General features: G+C 40.7%; 1 protein-coding gene and 1 long non-coding RNA gene across 2 annotated transcripts; both read right to left on the bottom strand.

The window, feature by feature from the left end:
* Positions 1–269: 269 nt before the first annotated feature.
* On the bottom strand, positions 270–2,325 carry MAP1LC3C (microtubule associated protein 1 light chain 3 gamma). Its single transcript, XM_030268204.4, has 4 exons — positions 2,191–2,325; positions 2,048–2,103; positions 1,822–1,928; positions 270–808 (listed from the first exon to the last, which is right to left on the bottom strand). The coding sequence occupies exons 1-4, from the start codon at positions 2,246–2,248 to the stop codon at positions 598–600; spliced, it is 432 nt and encodes a 143-aa protein (XP_030124064.1). The 5' UTR covers positions 2,249–2,325; the 3' UTR covers positions 270–597.
* A 12,879-nt stretch (positions 2,326–15,204) lies between these two features.
* On the bottom strand, positions 15,205–18,831 carry LOC115494372 (uncharacterized). Its single transcript, XR_012055105.1, has 2 exons — positions 17,527–18,831; positions 15,205–16,885 (listed from the first exon to the last, which is right to left on the bottom strand). It is a non-coding gene; the product is annotated as an uncharacterized lncRNA (long non-coding RNA).
* Between the last annotated feature and the right edge of the window lie 1,066 nt (positions 18,832–19,897).

Here is a 19,897-nt window from a genome sequence, read left to right as displayed (position 1 = left end):
TGACAGTTTATTCAGGTGTTAAACTTAACACTGCTCTGGCACTACTACTTAATCTCACAGCCCAGATACCTATCTTAATGAACTTTTCATGCTATGGTTTTGCTCATGGGTGATACAACTTAAAACTTTGATATTTCATTCAAAAATTAAGAGTAGCTGTGCAAGCAGTGTTTCATTTAAAAAGCATTGATTCCCAGAATTATTACAGGATCTTCTCCTAGACAAATTTTTACAGTCTTTCCCCAGATTAAAAATAATATTCAACTCAATACTTAAAAGGTTCTTTATTTTTCTCGTAGGCTTTCAGGAAACCTTAAAAATCAGTTTCACAACACAGACTGATATTGCAAAGCAGTGGAGGTGCAGTTCAAAAGAAAAAAACCTAACCCATAGTGTCTTCAAATATAAAAATATATATCCAAATTATTACCTAGGGAAAGTGTACCACCATTTCTGACTTAAGCTGGTCCTGCCAGCTTTTGGGTCATAACTCCCACTACAGAGCTCAAGAGCTCACACTGGAAGGAGCATCTCCGAGGTTCACGTCACAGGCATGATTCAGAGCAAACTGCTTTGCTGCAGCATATGAACCCAATCTTAGATTTTCTGAAAGCATTCCATAGTTTTCCCTTGGGCAGTGGGTAATAAGCATCCAAACATCTCCTGGGAAGCGTAGGTCATATACACAAAGCCATCTTCATCTTTGTAGTCCCTGTACACTTCTGCCATTGTCAAGGACATACTGGCTAGGCTTTTGTTGCTCACCAGCAGGTAGAAAGCTTGTGTAGCTGTAAGAGCCATCCTACTTCTAATTGAAAAAGAGAGGAGAAAAAGAGGATTAAACATTAACAAGTTGAATATGATTTCAGCTTCAGTCTATGACATACATTAAGCAGAGCAGTTGCATGAAGTAGGTACAAGAAATGCTGTGTAAAGTTATTGTTATATTCTTCCATCAGCAGGAAATTAACTGGAAGCTCAAAGGCCTGTGCTCTGAGGAAAGGCTTACATGGCTACGCCAAAGGTGCTACTGAGCATGGGCTTGGAGTTCCCAGTTACCAGGAAAAAGTGTGAATAACCAAAGAAGAAACCAAAAGCTTCCATAGTGCAGATTTTGTAAAGGAGTCCAGCTCCAATCTGTTACATTTACTATAAAGTCTACCTTCAAAAAACAAGCCTTTTTCAGAGACATTACATGCAAGGATTACAATCTAAGTTGACCAAGAGCCAAAAGCATCTTTTACAGAAGTTAAAATCTAGAAAGATCTTTTTCTATGCTTTAAAAAGTGTGCTAAAAACATAGCTTTCACATTTTGTCAGAAGATACCACTGAGTATTTTGGGTGACTTCTTTGCTGTAATGTTTGTTTCAAAAAAAATAATTTAGAACATTTCATTTTGCTCACATTCAAGAGCTGCTTTGAACTTGAGCTAATTCAGCTAGGTGCACCAAGAGAGCAAGGCAGTGAGAGTCATAAGCAGAACAAGATCACAGAGCCCCAGTATCAAGTCCATGAGGCAGGAAAAGAGCAGAACAAGAGTCTTACACAGTCTTTTTTCACTACAATTACGGAGAAGGGAGAGGACTATGAACCCAAAAAAGACCACATTTTTCACACAAATGCACCTATGAAAACATCTGTTTATTATCTTCAAACACTTGCAGGAGAAGGAAGCCATTACATTACTAACACCTGTAGTGTGATCCTCCCACCCACCAAAGGAAGCAAGAAGTCCCCAGCAGCACACTTAGGAAATACCTTCCCTGGGAACAGCGGCCAAGCCCAGGTGCAAATCCAAACAAGTAGTATGCACTACCCACCTGATGATGGTTATGAACTGTGCCATGGTCAGCTCCTCGGGAACCAGAAACTTGGTTTTGTCCAAGAGAGGAAGGTATTTCTCTTTATGGTATCTCTCAACAATTACCTGTTTTAATTAGAGTCACACTTAGCAAAACCTAAAATATCCATATCCTTTTCCCTCCCCTCACACGCTTCTTTCCTTAAACAGCGGCAATAACCTCCGTTAACAAACCAGAGATTTACCGGGATTTTTGTCGGGAACTTGGCTCGGATCCCTGCTACTTCTTCCCGCCGGGTGGCTGCGGGGCAGAGGGGAGAAGAGAAGCGTTACGTGTGCTCGCAGCCCCTGCGACCCGCGCACCCCTCCGCGCCCCCGGCGCCCCTACCGAGACTCTTCCTGAGCTTGAAGGGCCGGTCCGGCTGCGCGCCGGGAGCCGCCCGCATCCTCCCGCCTCGGGGCCGCCTCGGGGCCGCTGCTGCGCCCGCCAGCCCGCGCCTCGCACGGACCGGGGCCGCCCCGCCCCGCCCCGCCCGGCAGCGGCACCGCCCCGCCCCACCCCGCCCCGCCCCGCCCGGCAGCGGCACCGCCCCGCCCCGCCCCGCCCCGCCCCGCAGCGGCACCGCCCCGCCCCGCCCCGCCCCGCCCCGCAGCGGCACCGCCCCGCCCCGCAGCGGCACCGCCCCGCCCCGCCCCGCCCCGCCCCGCAGCGGCACCGCCCCGCTCCGCAGCGGCACCGCCCCGCCCCGCCCCGCCCCGCAGCGGCGCCGCGGCCGACGGGAGAGGCGCGGCCGCTGAGCCCGCCCCTCCGGCCGTCCCACAGCGCGCTGCCGCGGTGGGGGTACCCGCTGCGAGGTGTGCTGGCTACGGGACACTGCCGTGCGTCGTGAGAGGGCTTAGTCTACCCTGCCCAGTGGTTCAGCGGTGCAGCTCACGGCTGGAGTGGCCCCAGCTGTCTTCCCTTTCCACATGAGCAGCCTTCTTCATACCGACAAACAGCTTTCAAGCGATGTCTTTGGTACACAAAAAACTCCAAAAACAACAACAAAAAAACCCTACCCCCACCCAAAAACCCAACCACCCGCCCCTGTCATTTTTCATCTCCTCAGGCTACCAGACTGCTTATTTTCTGAATGACTCAAGAGCTCTGGTTTTGTCTCTGAGGCACAGTTGTGATTTTAAGGGGTTTCAAGCAGACTTCAAGTCCATCTATTTGGTAAATATGATTCCTTGCCTTTTGGATTTCTGGTTCACCTGAGTTTGCTTCAGCTGTCAAGATGGCTTTGCAGACTAACATGGCTCAGCAAGGGGTAAAGTTGACTCCAGTCTGGTGGTTGTGTTTATAAATCATCTCAATGGGGGTCTGGAACTGATCCTTATTACTTGTTTGCTTTACTTATCCCTTTAAAATATAGGAATTTTCATTTTATTTTATCTATCATTCTGATCATGATCTAGTTGATGTGGCACTTAGGGACATGGTTTAGTGATGGATTTGACAGTGCTAGTTAATGGATCAACTCAAGGATCTTACAGGTATTTTCCAGTTTAAACTCTATTATTTTACCAGGCTAAGGGCAACTGGAATTTGCTAATTTTTACAACTTACAGTTTACAAGCTATGGCAAAGTCAATTACTGTCACCCAAGATAATTTTGAAAAGGAACGTCTTTATTAAAGTGTCTGTGCACTATCTGCACGTGTCAGGTTTTTCAAACAGCCTCTCCAGAACAGAGTTTCCAGTGGCTGCAGTCCTTAAGGCTGCTGAGCTGTCCTTTTCTCTTGATCTGGAAGCGATGAGCATCAGCCACAGCACAAGCTCCCCCACGTGGCAGCACAAACTATGTTGCAGAGTAGATACTTGGCTTTGAGGGACTCATAAGCAAGACCTCTGAACTTTGAGAAAGGCCTTGAGCCTATGCTAGAATGGTTTGGGTACAGCTCATCCCTATGATTTGATCTTTGCATGAGGGCGGGTAAGACCAGGGATTGGCTTAAGTATCTGGATCTAGCTTAAGGGCTTTTGAATAGAGGTGAGGTGACAGACTGAGGAAGCCTGAGTGAAGGAGGATGTGTGCCAGAGAATTGGCATAGTGCCAGTTATGGTATGGTGAGTTATATCTAAGAAGATGAAGGAAAATAGGAATAATTTGAAGAGTAAAGAAACTGCATGGACAGCACAGGAACAAAGCCTGTAGGAGACCGGAGGATGGGTGGAGATCACAAAGTGTTTATTTGGAACTGTGGTCAAGCATGGGGCTTTCCAAGGCTGTTCAGGAAGTGTATCGGTTTTTCCACACCCTCGTTCTGGTTTCTACCTAGTAGATTCAGTAGAAAGATCTGTGATCCACCTTGTGTAGAGAAGAGGGAACCTGCTATACCCGTGCTCTGCTTCCTGTGTCACCTCTCACTGCAGGTGAAGTACAAAAGTGTGGCTCCACCCAGGTATCAGCAGCCTTGCTTGCAGGGAGAGGTGGTTTCTTTTCATGTTCATAAATTCCTATGGCAGCATCTGGAGAGGAAAGTGAATACCTGGTAAGAAAGTGAGCCAAAGAAGATGAATTCCCAGCAAGCCTGGTGATCAGTTATAGCTCTAATGTCTGTGGGAGCTAAGAGTGAGCATAAACCCAGGCTTTAGTTAGCATGTGCTAATTAATAATGTAAATGTGTCACATTTTCTGAAGGTAGAGAGAATAGGATGTCTAATGTGCCTGCATAGCACCTACACTTGCTTCTGCAGTGAAATACCGAGTTTCAGACCTAAATGTGGAATCTATTCCTTCTTACATCCTTTCCTTTGGAAGTTTTTCTTACATGCACATAATTAATGAGCTGATAGAGCAATTTTGTGTAGAGAATGGAATAGTCACAGGATACTATTGATACAGAAATGGAAGGACAAAAGTTTCTACCTGCTTGAATGTCCAAAGCCAGCACTTGCAGGCATCCTGTAAGTCCCCAAACATTAAAGGACAAAGTCAGAGTTCTTTATCTTACTTAGCTGTTTCATCCACAGCCTCTTCCAAAGCCCAAAGTCTGCAGCTGTGTGATTGAGTTCTCATGTGTCCACTGTCTCCATACTGAAGTGATCTGCTCTGCAAGTGCTCTCAAACACTCCAATGTGTCCCAGGGACTCAACAACTTAGCCAAAAGCAGCCATCTATTTTTTGCAAGTGCTGTGAGACTTGCACTGCTTTCATATGGATCTGTGAGATACTGTGGATGTAAGGCTCAAGTTATCTGTAGACTAACAATTTAAATATTAATGATACAGTGCTAGAGGGACTGAGATTATTTAAGCAACCTAACTGAATAGCAAGAGAAATGGCAGCGTGATGTTCTTAGGGGGAAAATGTGACTTGGCAAAATGAGGGCTTATTTGTCACTCTACGAAAGCTTGTGAAGTTCTACAGTATTATGCATAGTTATCTTAAATACATGTTTCCATGGGGGTTGTAAGTGAACCATGAGGATGAAAGTGAAAATAATCAGGAGGTTTTGAAGAGCCCTCAAGCAGTCAGGCTCAGCCAACCAATTTAATGGGTTTTAAAAGAGCCATCCTAAATATTTGCATGCTTCCTGAACACAGGGAGTTACAGATATGGAATCCTTTGCTTACTTCTTTCTTCTGCAACTCTGAATCTGTCTATATCTCCTCCTGTGACACAGAAGCAAGCCCACTCTTATGGATAAGCCTGAAGTTATTGTATGCCAGTAACTAAATTTCTGAATTCACAAGTCTTTATACCAAAAACGCTAGCTGGAGTATTATTATGTTTAAGGGGATGCTTAGTACTGTACTATGATTTTGGTCCAAACTCACCCACTAATAAGACTCAGATTATAAACTTGTCTCAAAATGCTGAGATAAATTTCAAGGTCAGCAGTGGTATTTCTCACTTGATTAGCTAGGGTTTATATGTACTTTTGGCTCTTTTTCTTTATCTCTTGATTTTTTAACTCTTATATTGAACCTACGTCATAACTGATGATTTCTTGGTGTAGCCACAAGGATTAGAAATTATTTATGATACTTTTAAACCAGAGATTACATTACTTTCTTGTACCAGAGCTTGAGATTTTGATCTTAAAATGTCTCTTCTGCAGAAGAAACTTCAGTTAGACTAAATAATTCTCTCTTATCTTTACCTGTATGCCTGGTATTCAGCTCATTGTGATGGAATAGTTTCTTGAAACTAGCATTTGGATTCAAGTGCACCAGTTGTACTTTTCTCTTTATTGTGCTCTTTCATTTCAAGATTTTTAAAATTGTTCTCAATATTAATTAGCTAAATTTTCAACCAAATTGAAAGAGCTGAGCTCTAGTGGTGTATCCTCAGTAGTGTTTTAAGTTCTTTCACATGTAAGTCCTCATAGTTTAGCATTTTAAATTTTACAAGAATTTGAGACCTAAATTCTCTGTGGTTTTCAGCAAGGGTTACTCAAATTGGTGATTCTGACTAGACATAAAGCCAAAAATAAATCAGTTACTCTCTTTGAGAAAAGCTGGTGCAAGCTGGCAACCTGTTGGTCACGGTCCCTGCAAGTACATCTTTGACTTTATGTTTCCTGCTGTAGCAGTGGTTCACTGGCTTTTTGCCCTACAGGTGTGGGAGGATGGATTGTGAGAGAATAGAGACAGTGCTGAAGGCAATCTCGCCCCTGAGGGGCTGCAGCTGTACTAATTACCAAAGATTAGGAACAGCCTTGCCTTTAACAGGTCACAGCTGTGTCCAGTAAGGATGGGTGTTAGAAAAGAGTGGGTCAGCTGGTTGAGGGGAGAGTTGGAGTCATTTGGCTGTGCTGCTGTGAGGAGCAAGGGTCAGGCAGCTGTGCAGAAGGAAGAGAAAAGGAGTCTATGTTGTGAGAACTGCCCATGAGAACTCACAGGGAGAATGTATGAAAGTCTTACAGTAAGATAATAAACTAACAGTGGCAGTCAGTTCCCATCCACCATCAATTACTGCCAAGCACCAACACTGACAATTGGTGACCCATACAGTGATGGATCCTGACATACAGGGGCTGAACTCAAGGTCTAGGCAAATGTTAAAAAGGAAAAAACATTATTGGATCTTCCTTTCCTATCATCTGTTCTCTTATTATCATTTATAAGATGCAATGTGTTATGTTTTCTGTCTACAGAAAAAATAGAACTGATATTGTTGCTACTAGGCAATTTCCTTGAGAAACTAAAGCAGTGTTCTTCTTGTGGACTGGAATTATGGGCACAATTTCTTTCTTATCTTGCTGTATCTGCTGTTTGACTTGGTAGAACACTTGCACTCTGGTTTGCTGGTTTTAGTAATGCTCCTACTATGAGTACAACTCGTGGTGCTGGTGCCTTGGTGAGAAGCAACAGCATCACTTGCTCTGCAAATATGGATGTAAAACTTACTCTTTGTCCAAATATGATCATAATATTGTCTGAAGTGTTTTTTTCTTCCACGCAGGGCTTTAAAGTATTTTGTCCAATGTAGTTCAGTTCTTTTTAGATAGGATGTCTTTGGCTTTATTGCAGACTTTTCCTGTCCTCCCCATTGAGGTTCCAACGAATGTGTCAGACAATGCCAAAAGTTGGGTTTTGGTTTGTATATACTGGAAACTGGCTTCTACTTTAGCCTTCAAAAAGGCTGTTTGTTACTGTCTGTTTGACAGATAGAAGAGGGTTTTAAAAATAGCTTCAACATGTCACTGTGAAGCTGGCAACTTTGTTGTTTGATCCTTCTGACAGAAGGGTCAAGAGAGTTAAGCTCACTGTCAGGGTTGAGAGCCTCATCAGGAGAGCAGTGCCAGAGTTTCCAGGAGTCACTGGGACTCCTTGGATACCTCTTCTCTCATGTGGATATGTAAGAGGCCTGATCCCTACTGGGAAATTGTTCTGTCCTTAATGAAAATCTGGACTCTTAAGGTACCCCCATTTAGGTACTCAGCAACTGTGGCCCTCAGGACTTGAAGTCCCTTTTAAAAGATTTCAGCAGAAATGTCTAAGGCTTACACAGGTCCAAATCCAAAGAATAAAAATCTAAGTATAAAGGAAAGATTAGATTCCTTCTTTACAGTGTCAAGACTATTACTTTGTTTCAAAAATCTGTTTTTAGGGAATTTTTTAAAGTTGTTAGGAAAAATGTCAAGATTCATGTATGCAAAAGAGTGGGATGTTGCTCAGCTATTTTCAGAGAGGGACCCCCACATAACTATTCTTGGTGGCTCTACTGAGCCAACTACTCTACTTCTGTGATCTTAAACAAGTGCTGGGAGGCTGGCCAAGCCCCTGAGCCATATCACGTACTTGGCTGCATAACAAATGCATTGCAGAGCTCAGGTCATACTCATGTGCTATGAATGAGGCTCTGGAGAAATGCAAACAATTATTGGATATAAAAATGCTGACAAGTGCTATGGACTGATATGGGATTACTGCAAATTGTAATGCAAACATTAGCAGATACTCAAAATTGTCTACTTCAGGAGTCTTAACTAGGCATGATGAGGTCCAGAGCCCTCTTTTCTTATGGCCAGTGGACAGAGGAAGAGAGAAACTCGTGTGTTTGGAAAGCAGGTGACTTTCACTACCTGTATGCTTTAGGTTCCCTATGCTCTTTCGAACAGTGTCTTGAGAAGCAATGCAATGCCAGTTTCACAGTGCACCCAACAAGAGCTGAGGTCAGGAATAGATCTGCAATTGTTACTGTTGGTGACTCTAACCATACCGTGGCGACCAGCACCAGAAAATGGCCTTTGTCCTGACACCTCAATGTTTGTAAGGGAGACTCTCAGAACAAGAAGAATCCAGCATGGGAAATATTGCTGAAGAGGATTTTTTTTCATGGTTTAAATTAACGATTAGGTAAAGCAGATCTGAGATCTGATGAAACTCTCATCCTATAAAAAGACAGATTAACAGGGTAGATGTGGTTGCTGGCAGTAAAAAGTAAAAAGCTCCTGTTGGTAACTTCAGGGAGCCCATATGTAAGGACCAAATGACTCAGAGTGGTATCTGGGTCACTCAGTGTTAGGTTTCTGATATGGATCCTTCATATCGTCAATACTTCATATCAGTTTGTCTGTGATGAAGACCTTTGGAGCAAATGCATGGGATAGTGTCATTTTAGTTTCTACTGGGCCCAAGTAGCATCCTTTTTAATAGAGGACAAGTGTAAATTTTCCTCTAGTTTTAAAGAGGACCTCTCAAACACAAGGTTGAACCACACTTAGAAAATAATGGTCCAGAGGGAGCACCTGGAGTTGCCCACAAGTGGTTGTGGGCAAGTGTTAGATCCATGGACCCTTCTGACAAATAGAAATCCTCTCCCCTCACATGCACACTTGGCTGTTTGCACCAGCATGATGGATGTTTTATGCTGCGACTTAAGTCTCTTGGGCTCAGGAGTAAGATGTGTTCCTGTCTGAAACAATCTCTGCTTGCAGGCTGGGGGTTTTCATTCAAACCAAACAACTCCAAGAAGGCTGCAATCAGACTGCAGAAGGACACATTAAGCTTTTAGACAGCAAATCAAGAGCTGTCCCCATTCAGTTTCAATACATCTTTAAATACTTAATCGGGTGCTTTTCTGAGTTTATAGTATTCTCTCCTTCAAACAGCTTTTTCTTTTTCCATTAGTTCTTCATATGCTGGCTTTTTTACATCTATCCATGTGAACTGTGTCTTGCTACACTGAATTATGTTGACTATTATGCTGAAATATAAATACTGAAGTGTATTTCCATGTATCACTAAGAGCTTATTGGGAAATCAAGTTAGCTTTGCAACAGCTGAGGCATTCATTTCCATCACTTTTTACTGTGGAAGGTCAAACCAAATTACTCAGACTCACTCTTGTCCCTATCCCTTATGTAGCATTGACTCCATGTAACTGTTAAGTGCAAAACTGGAAAATAAATGTTTTATTAACATAAGAACTTTTCTTGCCCTTAAAATTTCAGTATTCCCCTATGACTTAATTCTGTTCTTGTATTTTCTTTATTGTAAGATGAGAAGCTCTAATCACATCAGGCATTGCTGATTTTTTGTGTGCATACTTGTATATATAAATATGTACTATTATGTATAATTCTAAGAACATACTTATACATATAGGTATATATATATATATATAAGTGTATATATATGTATGTATGTTATTTCTTCTTTTCCACTGATGATATGAAGTCAGATACACTCAGTGGATTAAATAAGTTGCTATGGAAATAAATAATACAAAATGATTAAACAGCCCAGCTGTCTGTGGTCAAATGCAGCATCTCACAAAACACTTCTCCAAAATAAAAATTCTTCTATGGAATGGTTTATAATTTAGACCTGTAAAAAGGTTTCCTGGATAGCATTTTTTTTCCCATGTGTAATGTGGTTTTAAATCTACTTTCTGATCCAACTTTCTGCAGTTGTCTCCAAAATGGGCTTGGTGACAGATGGTGGCAAACTGCCTAAATATGAGTAGACATTTTGACTCTCTAACATACATCTCCATAGTGGTTAGTGTCTATCATGGTAATGTCAGAAAGAGGAAGTGGGGTGAGAGAATTGCTAATCAAGAATGACTTGCACTGGACTCACAGAAGAAAAACTAGATAGCCAGCTGCCTAGACTGATTCCTCTTATCCCATGAAGATTTAAATCTCTTTCTGGGAGAGATTTTATTCAAGCAGAACATCTTTTGAAGATTGTTTTTACCTGAACAGGAGTAGAATCCATGTCCTATGCGCATTAAGTCCCACTTTAAGTCCCACTGGTGAGGATACCGATACATGAAACTGCCTTCCCTTCTCTTGGGCCAACACAACCTCCAATGCAGTGCAGTTTGACAATTGGCAAAGATATTCTTACCATCCATTAAACTCCATTGACCTGGCCATCTTGACACTTTCATATGGCTCTTTTTTTTCTTTTTTCCTTTTTTTTTTTCTTTTTTTTTTTTTGTTTCCCATAACTGCAAGCACAGGAAACTAACCTGGGTTGGTTCCAGCCTACTGTGAGCTGGCTAATAGCATTCTGGCATCAGAATCATTATAAAGTGATACTTTTGTCTACCAGTGAAGAATTACCACAAGAAGGGTTTGCCCTTATGTGAAAACTGAACTCTGAGACTCTGGATTAACTTCCTAGCTGTGTCACAGTCAACCTGGGTGCCTTTGGAGCCTCATTCACTTCTGATGGGATATTCAACAATATCTACAAAAAAGAGGTGCCAAATTTCTCATCTGTACTTAGTGCAGTGATTAGCACAGTTCTACTTTGTCCTCATTTGGAATACGCTTAGTATCTTGAAATCCAAAGAGAAAGAAGTGGATGTTATTAGTTACTACGCTTAGAACTGGGGATAGCCTATGAATATTCTTTCTAGAAGAATGATCTTGAGAAGATAATTTCTCCATTAAAAGATATAGTTGTATGTTATGATTAGTGCATGTACTTTTACATTATGGACTAGATGATTTTTGTCTGATTGCTTTGAATAATGAATAAATTCAAGGAGACTGAAATCTGTTCAGACACCTAGTAATGATACAAGAATAAAATTAATCAAGGTGAAGGTTTACCATGTGTTATTTTTTGTGTTTCTGAGAACTGTGTAAATTGCACACACCAAGGAGTCTCCTGGTTGACCTACAGTCCCTTCAGTGCACATGCCATGTTGGTGTCTCTCTCCCTCCTCTGCCTCAGGTCTCTTGCTGGTGGCAGCAGTGATCTTCATGCAGCATCACTGACATCTCAGTCCAGTTGCCTTCCAGTTTGTGGCTGTGGCCAGTATCACTGACTGCCTGTAGCCAGAACTGCCTTCCAACTCTGCCTTTACTACCAGCCTAAGCTGGGAACACACTATGGAGCTAAATGGATCTTTGGTCTGACCCAAACTTTTTTGTCCTAACACTACTAAAATATCTAAGGGAGTGTATGAGAACATGAAATTATACTTGTCCATCCTCTGCCATTTGAAGTGCAATAATTTCCTGAGCCAGGGATAGCAGTTAATACCCTCAGATATCTTTCTACGGCTCTGTTCAATAGCATTTTTAATTATGCTATTATAATTAAAAATAGCATTTTTAATTTTACTTCAGTATAAACATAAGTATTTGCAAAAGCCTGCAAGCAGTGATTCCTACAATTTAGCTACACGTGGCATGAGGAACCACCTCCACTTGTTTATTCTGAACCTTCCTGTTGTTAGTAGCTTAATCCAATGACCCTTCATTCTGGTACTTAAGAAAAGGACAATCATCCATTGTTCATGCAGTCTGACATACTACTCATCTTTGTAAATGTTCCTGCAGTGTGAAAACAAAACACTGATTTTATTCTCAGTTGAAACCAAATATTTTTTACCATGGATGATCAAATTAAGCAACAAGAAGTGACCTGCCTTTATGCAGCTTGCACCTGCTCTTTTGCAGCTTCCAGATAAGACTGTTGATTTAGGTACATGTTGTTCCTGTTTTCTAAATTAAAGTGTCCAAGTTATAAGAGTTTTGCATACTGTTTGATTGGCCTTTCAGGGTTATTAAAAAAAAAAAAAAGAAAATGGGAGGTTGTGGTTTCCACAATCAGCACTGAGTCAGGCACATGAGAAGCAAGTCTGAAGAGAGAGAAGGTGGAGTTTTTCATAGAAGATGTTTTCTCGCTTTAACCACGCTGTGACAGATCGTAATGAAAAATCAAAAAACTTCAGTCAGGTCTGTGCAAACCTACAGGGGATGTTTGTTTTTGCCTGATAGGCAGAAAATAATTTAGAGGCCGGGAGCTTATTCCCTGGGGTACTTCTAGAAAGAGATGAAGAAAATGTGAGTGTGTTCCAGAATGATTTGGTCTTTAAGCATGCAGTGAGTGATATTTTTTCCCACCAGATGGCAGTAGAAAGTAGGGCTGTAGAAGGTCTTCCTACATGAAGGTCTTTAAGAGACACAGAACATTTTTTGCAAAATACAGAATATCAGATGCAAGTTTAAACAATCCAGGATATATGTGCAGCCCAAGTTCAGTTATGGTTTATTTAGGACAACTGCCCTACCCTGCCCTGCAGGGTAGTTGCACCTTTCTGGAGTGCACTGGAAAATCTACAAGTACTACAAATATCATCTTGTACATAATTTCTTAGTACTCTGTCAAGATTACAAATACCTTAAATTTTCCCTAGCTTCATAGTATAGACCTCAATCTCATACCAATGAGTAATACTCTTACCCCAGAGGTGGACTGCTAATTAAACAAAAAAATCCCTTCTATCTCCAAAATAATATATAACTCAGTAACAACCTGTTACAGAATTATGTATATTGATAATGGTTTTAATTTGTGGGGGGAGGTATTACATGTATTTTCTTCTTGTTAGTGTCAGCTGAGTGCTAAAGAACCCTCCCATGCTGGGTGCAGAACATACTCTGTACAAAAGGAACATCTTGCCGTGGTTTCCACCCTAAGGAGTGGAAAAGTTTGTTGTGTTCGTAAGGGGCAAAAAAATCAGTAAGGTGTGATTGGGCACTGTCTCATATGGAACAGTGGCTTTGGCCTACAGCCAGCTGAAGCTCAGCCACTCTCAAAACATCACACTTGAAGAGAGACCAGAAAAAGATTCCTGACACTCAAGTATGTTGCAGGAGTTTCCATAAATTGAAACTTCAATTCCCATTGTTCTTGGTGATAACACAAATGGTTCTGCACACACTGCCTTTCTCCTTTGTGTTGTGAAAATCAGTGCCTTACACACAGCTTCCAGATGAAAAGATTAGGTATAAAGTTTCCTCATGGAACAAATTTTATTTGACAGAGTCCATGTTTTTGAGTCTAAAATTTCTTGCACTTGATGAACTTTTGCTGAATGTCCAGAATCCTGAGGTAACCCCACAGCTATCGCCTGGGAGGCTGGCCAGGGAGTCTGGGAAGCCCCAGCCTTCAGTGATGCAGATACTGGGCTTTGCTGTTGGTAATAGAGGGAGCTTAGCTAAGCCATTCCATGAGCAGCTTCCTGCTGCCTGGAAAACTGGGAAGAATAAAAAGATTTCATCTAATCCAGACTAAAACCAAATTCTGAAAAAATGAAGTTTCCATGTAGCAGGAGACTTCCTTTCCTGGCTGCCCTCTGTTCTAACTTGGATGAGTTCATCCTCTTATTTAAACTCAGGACACTTGTGCTTCTTGACTTTGGAGTTTCTGTACACAAAGGAAATATATTAAATTAGTGGATTATAATGATTGATTTAATGAGAAGCACAGAAAGGAATTACCTACATTTAAATTCCTAATGTGTTTCCTAACACCACTTCTTCCTAAATAGCTGGATAAATCAGACTGTTTTAACAGATGGTGTTACATATAGCTCCAGAAACAATCTGACTACTGTAGTTGGAAGGGAATTTACTCTGTCAAAGTCCAGATAGGTCTTTAAATCAACAAATCTATAGTTAAATTTCAAAAAAATATGTAGGCCAGGAGCAAAGGTTAAGTATATCCCTCACATCACATGTAACACAGGCAATAGATTTTTCATGCTTTTTCCCACGTTTATAGCAGCCATTCTTAGAGCAGGAGGCGCCTGCAAAGTGCTGAGGGGGGCTCTTGTGGGAGAGGACAGAGGCCTTCCACACAGCAGGGGAGGAGGAACTGTAGAAGGTGGAAGGAGCTTGGCCCCTGGCCAAAAGGGTGAACTCAGAAGCTGCAACGGTTGGCAAGTTCAGCAGCTTTATCATCATGTGATTGAAAGTGAAGGACTCTTCCCTCAGGATGCCTATTAGAGCTCCCAACAAAGGTACGTGCTCCTAAGTATTTTGGTAATGGGACTAAACCAAAGTATTTTGATGAAGCACACTACCATCCACTAGAATTAATCATCATACAGAATACCAAAATCAGGTAAATAATTTAGGCATTGTTTGTGTTACATTGTAATATCCAATAATAATTTGTGCTGTTTACAATACTTTGTAATTCTTACTCCCCTATCTCCAAGTTCCACAATTTTTTGGGATCTGTCATTCTCTCGCTCTCTGGATGTAACCTACTTAGCATTCTTCTCTTACTCCATCAACCTCTTCCCTCTTTGAATACTAACTATTGTTTATGTATTGAATAGTAGATGTATTATGTATTCAATTATATCCTTACCAATTATTCTGCCATTTCATTCCATGTTGGACTATGATGCTTTTTTTTCTGGATATTCCAGTTTCTTTGATAATTGCTGTTATTATTCTTGTAAATCATGTCTTGCATATAAAACAAAACATTTTTATATGGTGTTGCCTTTAGCCACGGGTACTTGGATTTGAAAGGTCCTCCATCAAGACTCAACAGATGTAGGTTAATCCCACTGTCACAACCTCTACATGAGCTCAATTTTCATGTAAGAAACAAGAGCAAGATAGAAATGAGGAGCAACAACTTAGAGAGGATGTAACATCTTTTTATTACTTGAATGACTACATGCAAAGTACACGGTCTGTGTGAAATGATAGAATGTAATAAAATGAATGTAATCTGCAAAGGAAAAGACATGGCAGCAGAAAATATTGAAAAGCAGTCACAATAACACTTCAGGTTAATGAGAACTACTAATAACACTGTAATTAGTAGTTTTCAGGTGTAACTGAAACTTCTCAAAAGCAAGTGGAAGCATTTGTATAAATCAGCCCAAAATGAAACATTTTGCTAGGTACTTGATCTTATCTGATTTCTGAACACATGTTGAGAAATTATAACATGTATAAATGGAGAAACACCATAAAAATTTGATTATCCTAAGGGTCTGCCTTGGCATATTTACTGGAAAGGAAATTTTAGGAGAAATGACAGCCAATACTAATTTTATTACTTTCATTTGAGTACTAGCACAAAGGAAAAAATAAACCAGGAGCTGTACCTGTGGTTTAACATATTCTTTTGAGAGTTTTGCTCTAGCTGACCTTGAAATATTTCACAAGAAGGCATAGTATATTTTCATGAATGCTGACAGCACATCAATGATGCTCCCCATCTAGAGACAACAAAAACAGACCATTGTCAAAGATCTTGGAAAGGCTGGGTGATGATGGCTTAAAATCCAGTTGACAGAAATGGAAGGTAAGTGCTGGATATGAGATAATAAGCAGATTGAGGAGAAATGCTGATTTATTACTGATCACTTGAAAAAAAGTATATTGAAATTATACAGGATTCTGGAAATTTATGTCCAGTCTAGCTGCTGAAAAAATCTTAAGAGCTTTGTTGTAGAAAAATATAAAATGGACACAAAAGGTGAATATGAACTGAGAGTTTTAAAATGTCAGGGACTAGAGAAAGCAAACACCTGTTCCCAGAGGCTCTGATGATACCAGGCAAAACTGCCAAATATTACTTCTAAGCAAAACCATAGGGCAAGACTTTCTCAAAAGCAGGTCAATGACTATAAACACGTGGCTTGGGCCTCTGGCACCTTCACTTGAAATGAAGAGCAATGCTCAAACCAGGAAGAGCCCAGCACAGGCATGAAGAGCTTCCTGTTTCTGCCCACAAGACACACTGGCGCACAGACTGCAAACCACTACTATCAGTAAGATCAGCAGGCACTTTTTCTACTTTCCATTGCAGCTGCATGAATTCCAAAGAGAAGGCAGAGTCAGTAAAGACTTCAGCAGTAGCTGGCATTTTATCTGCAGTTTTTGGAGAAAGTCCTGGGCAGGGGGGGAGCGGAAGCACCAGATCCTGACACTTTAGAAGTAGCTGTAGTGAAGTTCTCTAACAAAAAAATGTTTTATGTTATGGGTTAAATGCTCAAAAATTTTGAAATTTATACTAATGCTGTGTAATAAATACTTCAAGGTGAAGTATACGCCATATTTGTGTACAGAGAGGTATGTACGTGTGGCACTTCCCTTAGTTCTCTGTCATAATGGTTACCTTGTTTTTTAAGTGCAGATGGTTCGGCGGTCAACTTCCTAAGCTCTGAGGCACTTAGCCTGTTGAGAACAACTCTTACACCTTTAACAAGACCAAATCTCTTTCTTATTTTCTTATCTTTATCCCAACGCGCTTTTTCATCATTTCTTTTCTGCAAGTCTTCTTTGGATGGGAATGCAGTCTTGCTGAGGAACTGAAATGGGAAAGAGTAGAACTTGACTATCAGGAAGTGAGTGTGGAGTGGTCATTTTCTTCCAACCCCAGTTTATTTTCACAGCTTTTTTCCTACAGTGTCACATACTTTGGGCATGTGGCTTTGCAAGAAGAATTTAATTCAGGAGGGATCTTGCATGCCAGCCCTTCTCTATGCTTCCACTGTTACTTTAAAAAAATGATCATGATGGCGCTCATCACCTGTTTTCAGAAACCCAACCTTCTCCCTTGGGAAATATCTTGCTATTATATTAAATTTTGCCCTACTGTTCTCTAAATAGCAATGGATCATGATGCTTCTGTTCTGTTCAAATACTAGAAAAATCTTCGCATAACTCAAGTCGTACTTTTTTCTCAGCATTATGTAATGATATTTTTTTAAAACAGTGAAGTCTTACAGGCCTGCAAGCCTTAATTTGATTTCCTCTACAGTGATCGTATACACGGGACTTCAGTTGAGCTTCCCCAGAAGCTAAAACTGAAATCTGAAAAAAACAGAACACTGAAAAAAACCCAGGTCACTCATCTTGCACAGCCTGTTACCAATATTCTGAATACTGCACTTTGCATTCAGCTATGTATAACAAGAGAGCAATTTACTGTTCATACACAGATGCTCACCTGATCATCATGGGTTACCACCTGCTGCCTTTTCCCAGCAAGAGGGGAGCAGTTCTCAGCCTGAGAGATTGCAGTCCTCTTGTGTGAAGAGAAATGTATTTCATTTGATGTTTTCTTTTGGGCTGTAGGGGTAGCACAGGCTGTAAGACATTTTATGTTGTGTTTCACAGCATCCTCTCTCAACAGCAGTGGATGTGCATCTTGGAATGTTAGTTTACGAACAGAGCGACATGTAACAAGCCAAACAACAGTCTTCATAAACAACATATGGTGGCCAGATACTTTCATCTCTGCCGCCAGATCTTCATGCCTCATTACATACAAAATGTAGACTTGATGATTATAGATCATTAAAGCATTTCCCTCAAAGAGAGGAATTTCCAATTGCTCTCTGATAGGACTAATACATGAAAGTGTTAACATATTCTTATAATCCTTATTCTTGATATTGGTGAGTGACTCTAAAATTTCTGAAACAGCACTGTTACATGACTTTACAATAAGAGGATAGAATCTTGACGTCTTTCTGTCTGGCTCCTCTTGTGCAAGCTCTTTCACTGGGGTTATCTGGGAACATTTCTCATATTCAGTTACTTCAGGACTAGAACAGTGTCTTGTTAAGTCTGGGCTGCTTCGTATTAAAGACTTTGAAAAATTGTGCCAGAAGGATATAGAACTCTCTTGCACCTTTATTACTGGCCATATGTAAATTACAGATTGTGTTTCTGTAGCTTGCCTTGCTTCAGAGACACTTCTCGCTGTAGCTACAAGGAGTTGCTGTAGTTTAGATGGGAAAAAAGATAGTGGTATTGATGTGGCTTTGGCTTGATGTGGTATCTCTAGATCAGGTTTTAAGATCTGTGCCCGAGGTTCTTCAGTAACTTTAAGAGGATCAGAGATTTTAGAAGCAAGTACTTTGTCTTCTTGGTTAGCATGACTTAGTGAGAAAACTCTTTGCAGAGAGTGCTTTGCAGCTACATTTTCATTACTTTGAGCCTTAAAATTGGTTGAGAACTTTCCTCTGCCAGCACAGGTCATGACACTATTTTCTAGCATGATGACATCTTTGTCGCTGCTCCTTTGCTGATCCTCTCCCAGCAGGGCAGACACAGCCCTGTTATCCATCTCCTAATGAGCGCTGTGGTTTGACTCAATGGGTTCTGTTTAGACAGATAAGCTTTTGTGAAGGGGCAGTTGTACACGTTGGAAAGGCTTCTGGAGGAAAGAGAATGCAAAAGGAGTTTCAGCAGGTCTCATCTATTTTCACCTCTTTCCTGAAGGGCTTCACTTGTGCAGCCTGACATGCTTACAATAAAAGTGGACAGAAGTTAACATGTGATTACATGTTTGTAAATGCACATGGAGATTTTTCTTCATTACCTCAAAGAAAATTAATAAACAGAAACATATTTGTCATGTAAGTATTAACTACAGCTCATTAGCCAGCAGAATTTTTCTGCAATAGCAATTTGCTGTCAGATACTTCCAATCTTAAGTTGGCAGTGAGTTTCTGCTTGCTGCTGTAGGAATACACCCAATACTGCAAGCTGCTGGTGGACAGGATCTATTTTGTTTAGATGTAGCACTCCCTCATATCTGAAGATACAATCTTCTTAGACACAACACCACTGAAATCAATGCACATTTTTAATAAAAATGGTCTTAACCAAAGGCCTTTACAATCAGTTTTGTACTTTGCTTGCAGAATGCTTTGACTTCAGCAGTCAGCCCCAGCCTACACTACTCTCTGCTGTAGCAGAATCAGACCCAGTAGCTTTGTCATGGCTTTTAATAAAGATGTAAAAAATTTTTTTTAAAAGTTCAGATGTTTCCCTGATACATACTATAATCTTCTAAGCACCAGTGAAATTGTAAAATGCTAAACAGTAGTAAAAACACAGTTGAATGTACAAGAGAAGGAAACGTGAAATTTAAATTCCTTTGTAAATTTGAGATAAATTACTTTGAATTAACTGCTGCTTCTCCAGTGGTTATATTCTCCTAGGAATAACCTACTCATCACTACAGAGTTGATTTTGTAGACAGGAAACACATTATTTGCGTGTCAATCACACAACTCTAAGGTGTTTTTTAGCCTTCCTAAACATTAAAAAACACAGTGAGTTTCACCTCCATAACTGAAGAGGTTCTACTACTTAACTTACAAAAAGAAATGTAACAAAGACAAGGTCAGTGAGCTTCTGTTTAGGATCATAAAAATTAAATTTTCTGAGTCCTTTTATCTAGCAAAAATTAATAAACTGAAAAATAAAATTACTTTTCATCCTCATCTAGGCCATATCTCCTGCATTTATGATGCATACATCAAGATGTAACCACCCAGTTCCAGGACTTTAATCAAGAATAATTA

This window comes from Taeniopygia guttata, chromosome 3 (genome assembly GCF_048771995.1).
Source record: "Taeniopygia guttata chromosome 3, bTaeGut7.mat, whole genome shotgun sequence".
Taxonomy (NCBI): domain Eukaryota; kingdom Metazoa; phylum Chordata; class Aves; order Passeriformes; family Estrildidae; genus Taeniopygia; species Taeniopygia guttata.
Note: the sequence above shows the minus strand (reverse complement) of the source record. Positions and strands in the feature narration are given on the sequence as shown.

What these genes read in the sequence shown, in the direction of transcription:
- MAP1LC3C (XM_030268204.4), bottom strand. Translation starts at nt 2,248, where the DNA reads ATGCGGGCGGCTCCCGGCGCGCAGCCGGACCGGCCCTTCAAGCTCAGG. An exon ending in CAAGCTCAGGAAGAGTCTCG is followed by an intron (nt 2,104 to 2,190) that starts GTAGGGGCGCCG and finishes TCTGCCCCGCAG; the next exon opens with CCACCCGGCGGGAAGAAGTA. An exon ending in AGTTCCCGACAAAAATCCCG is followed by an intron (nt 1,929 to 2,047) that starts GTAAATCTCTGG and finishes TAATTAAAACAG; the next exon opens with GTAATTGTTGAGAGATACCA.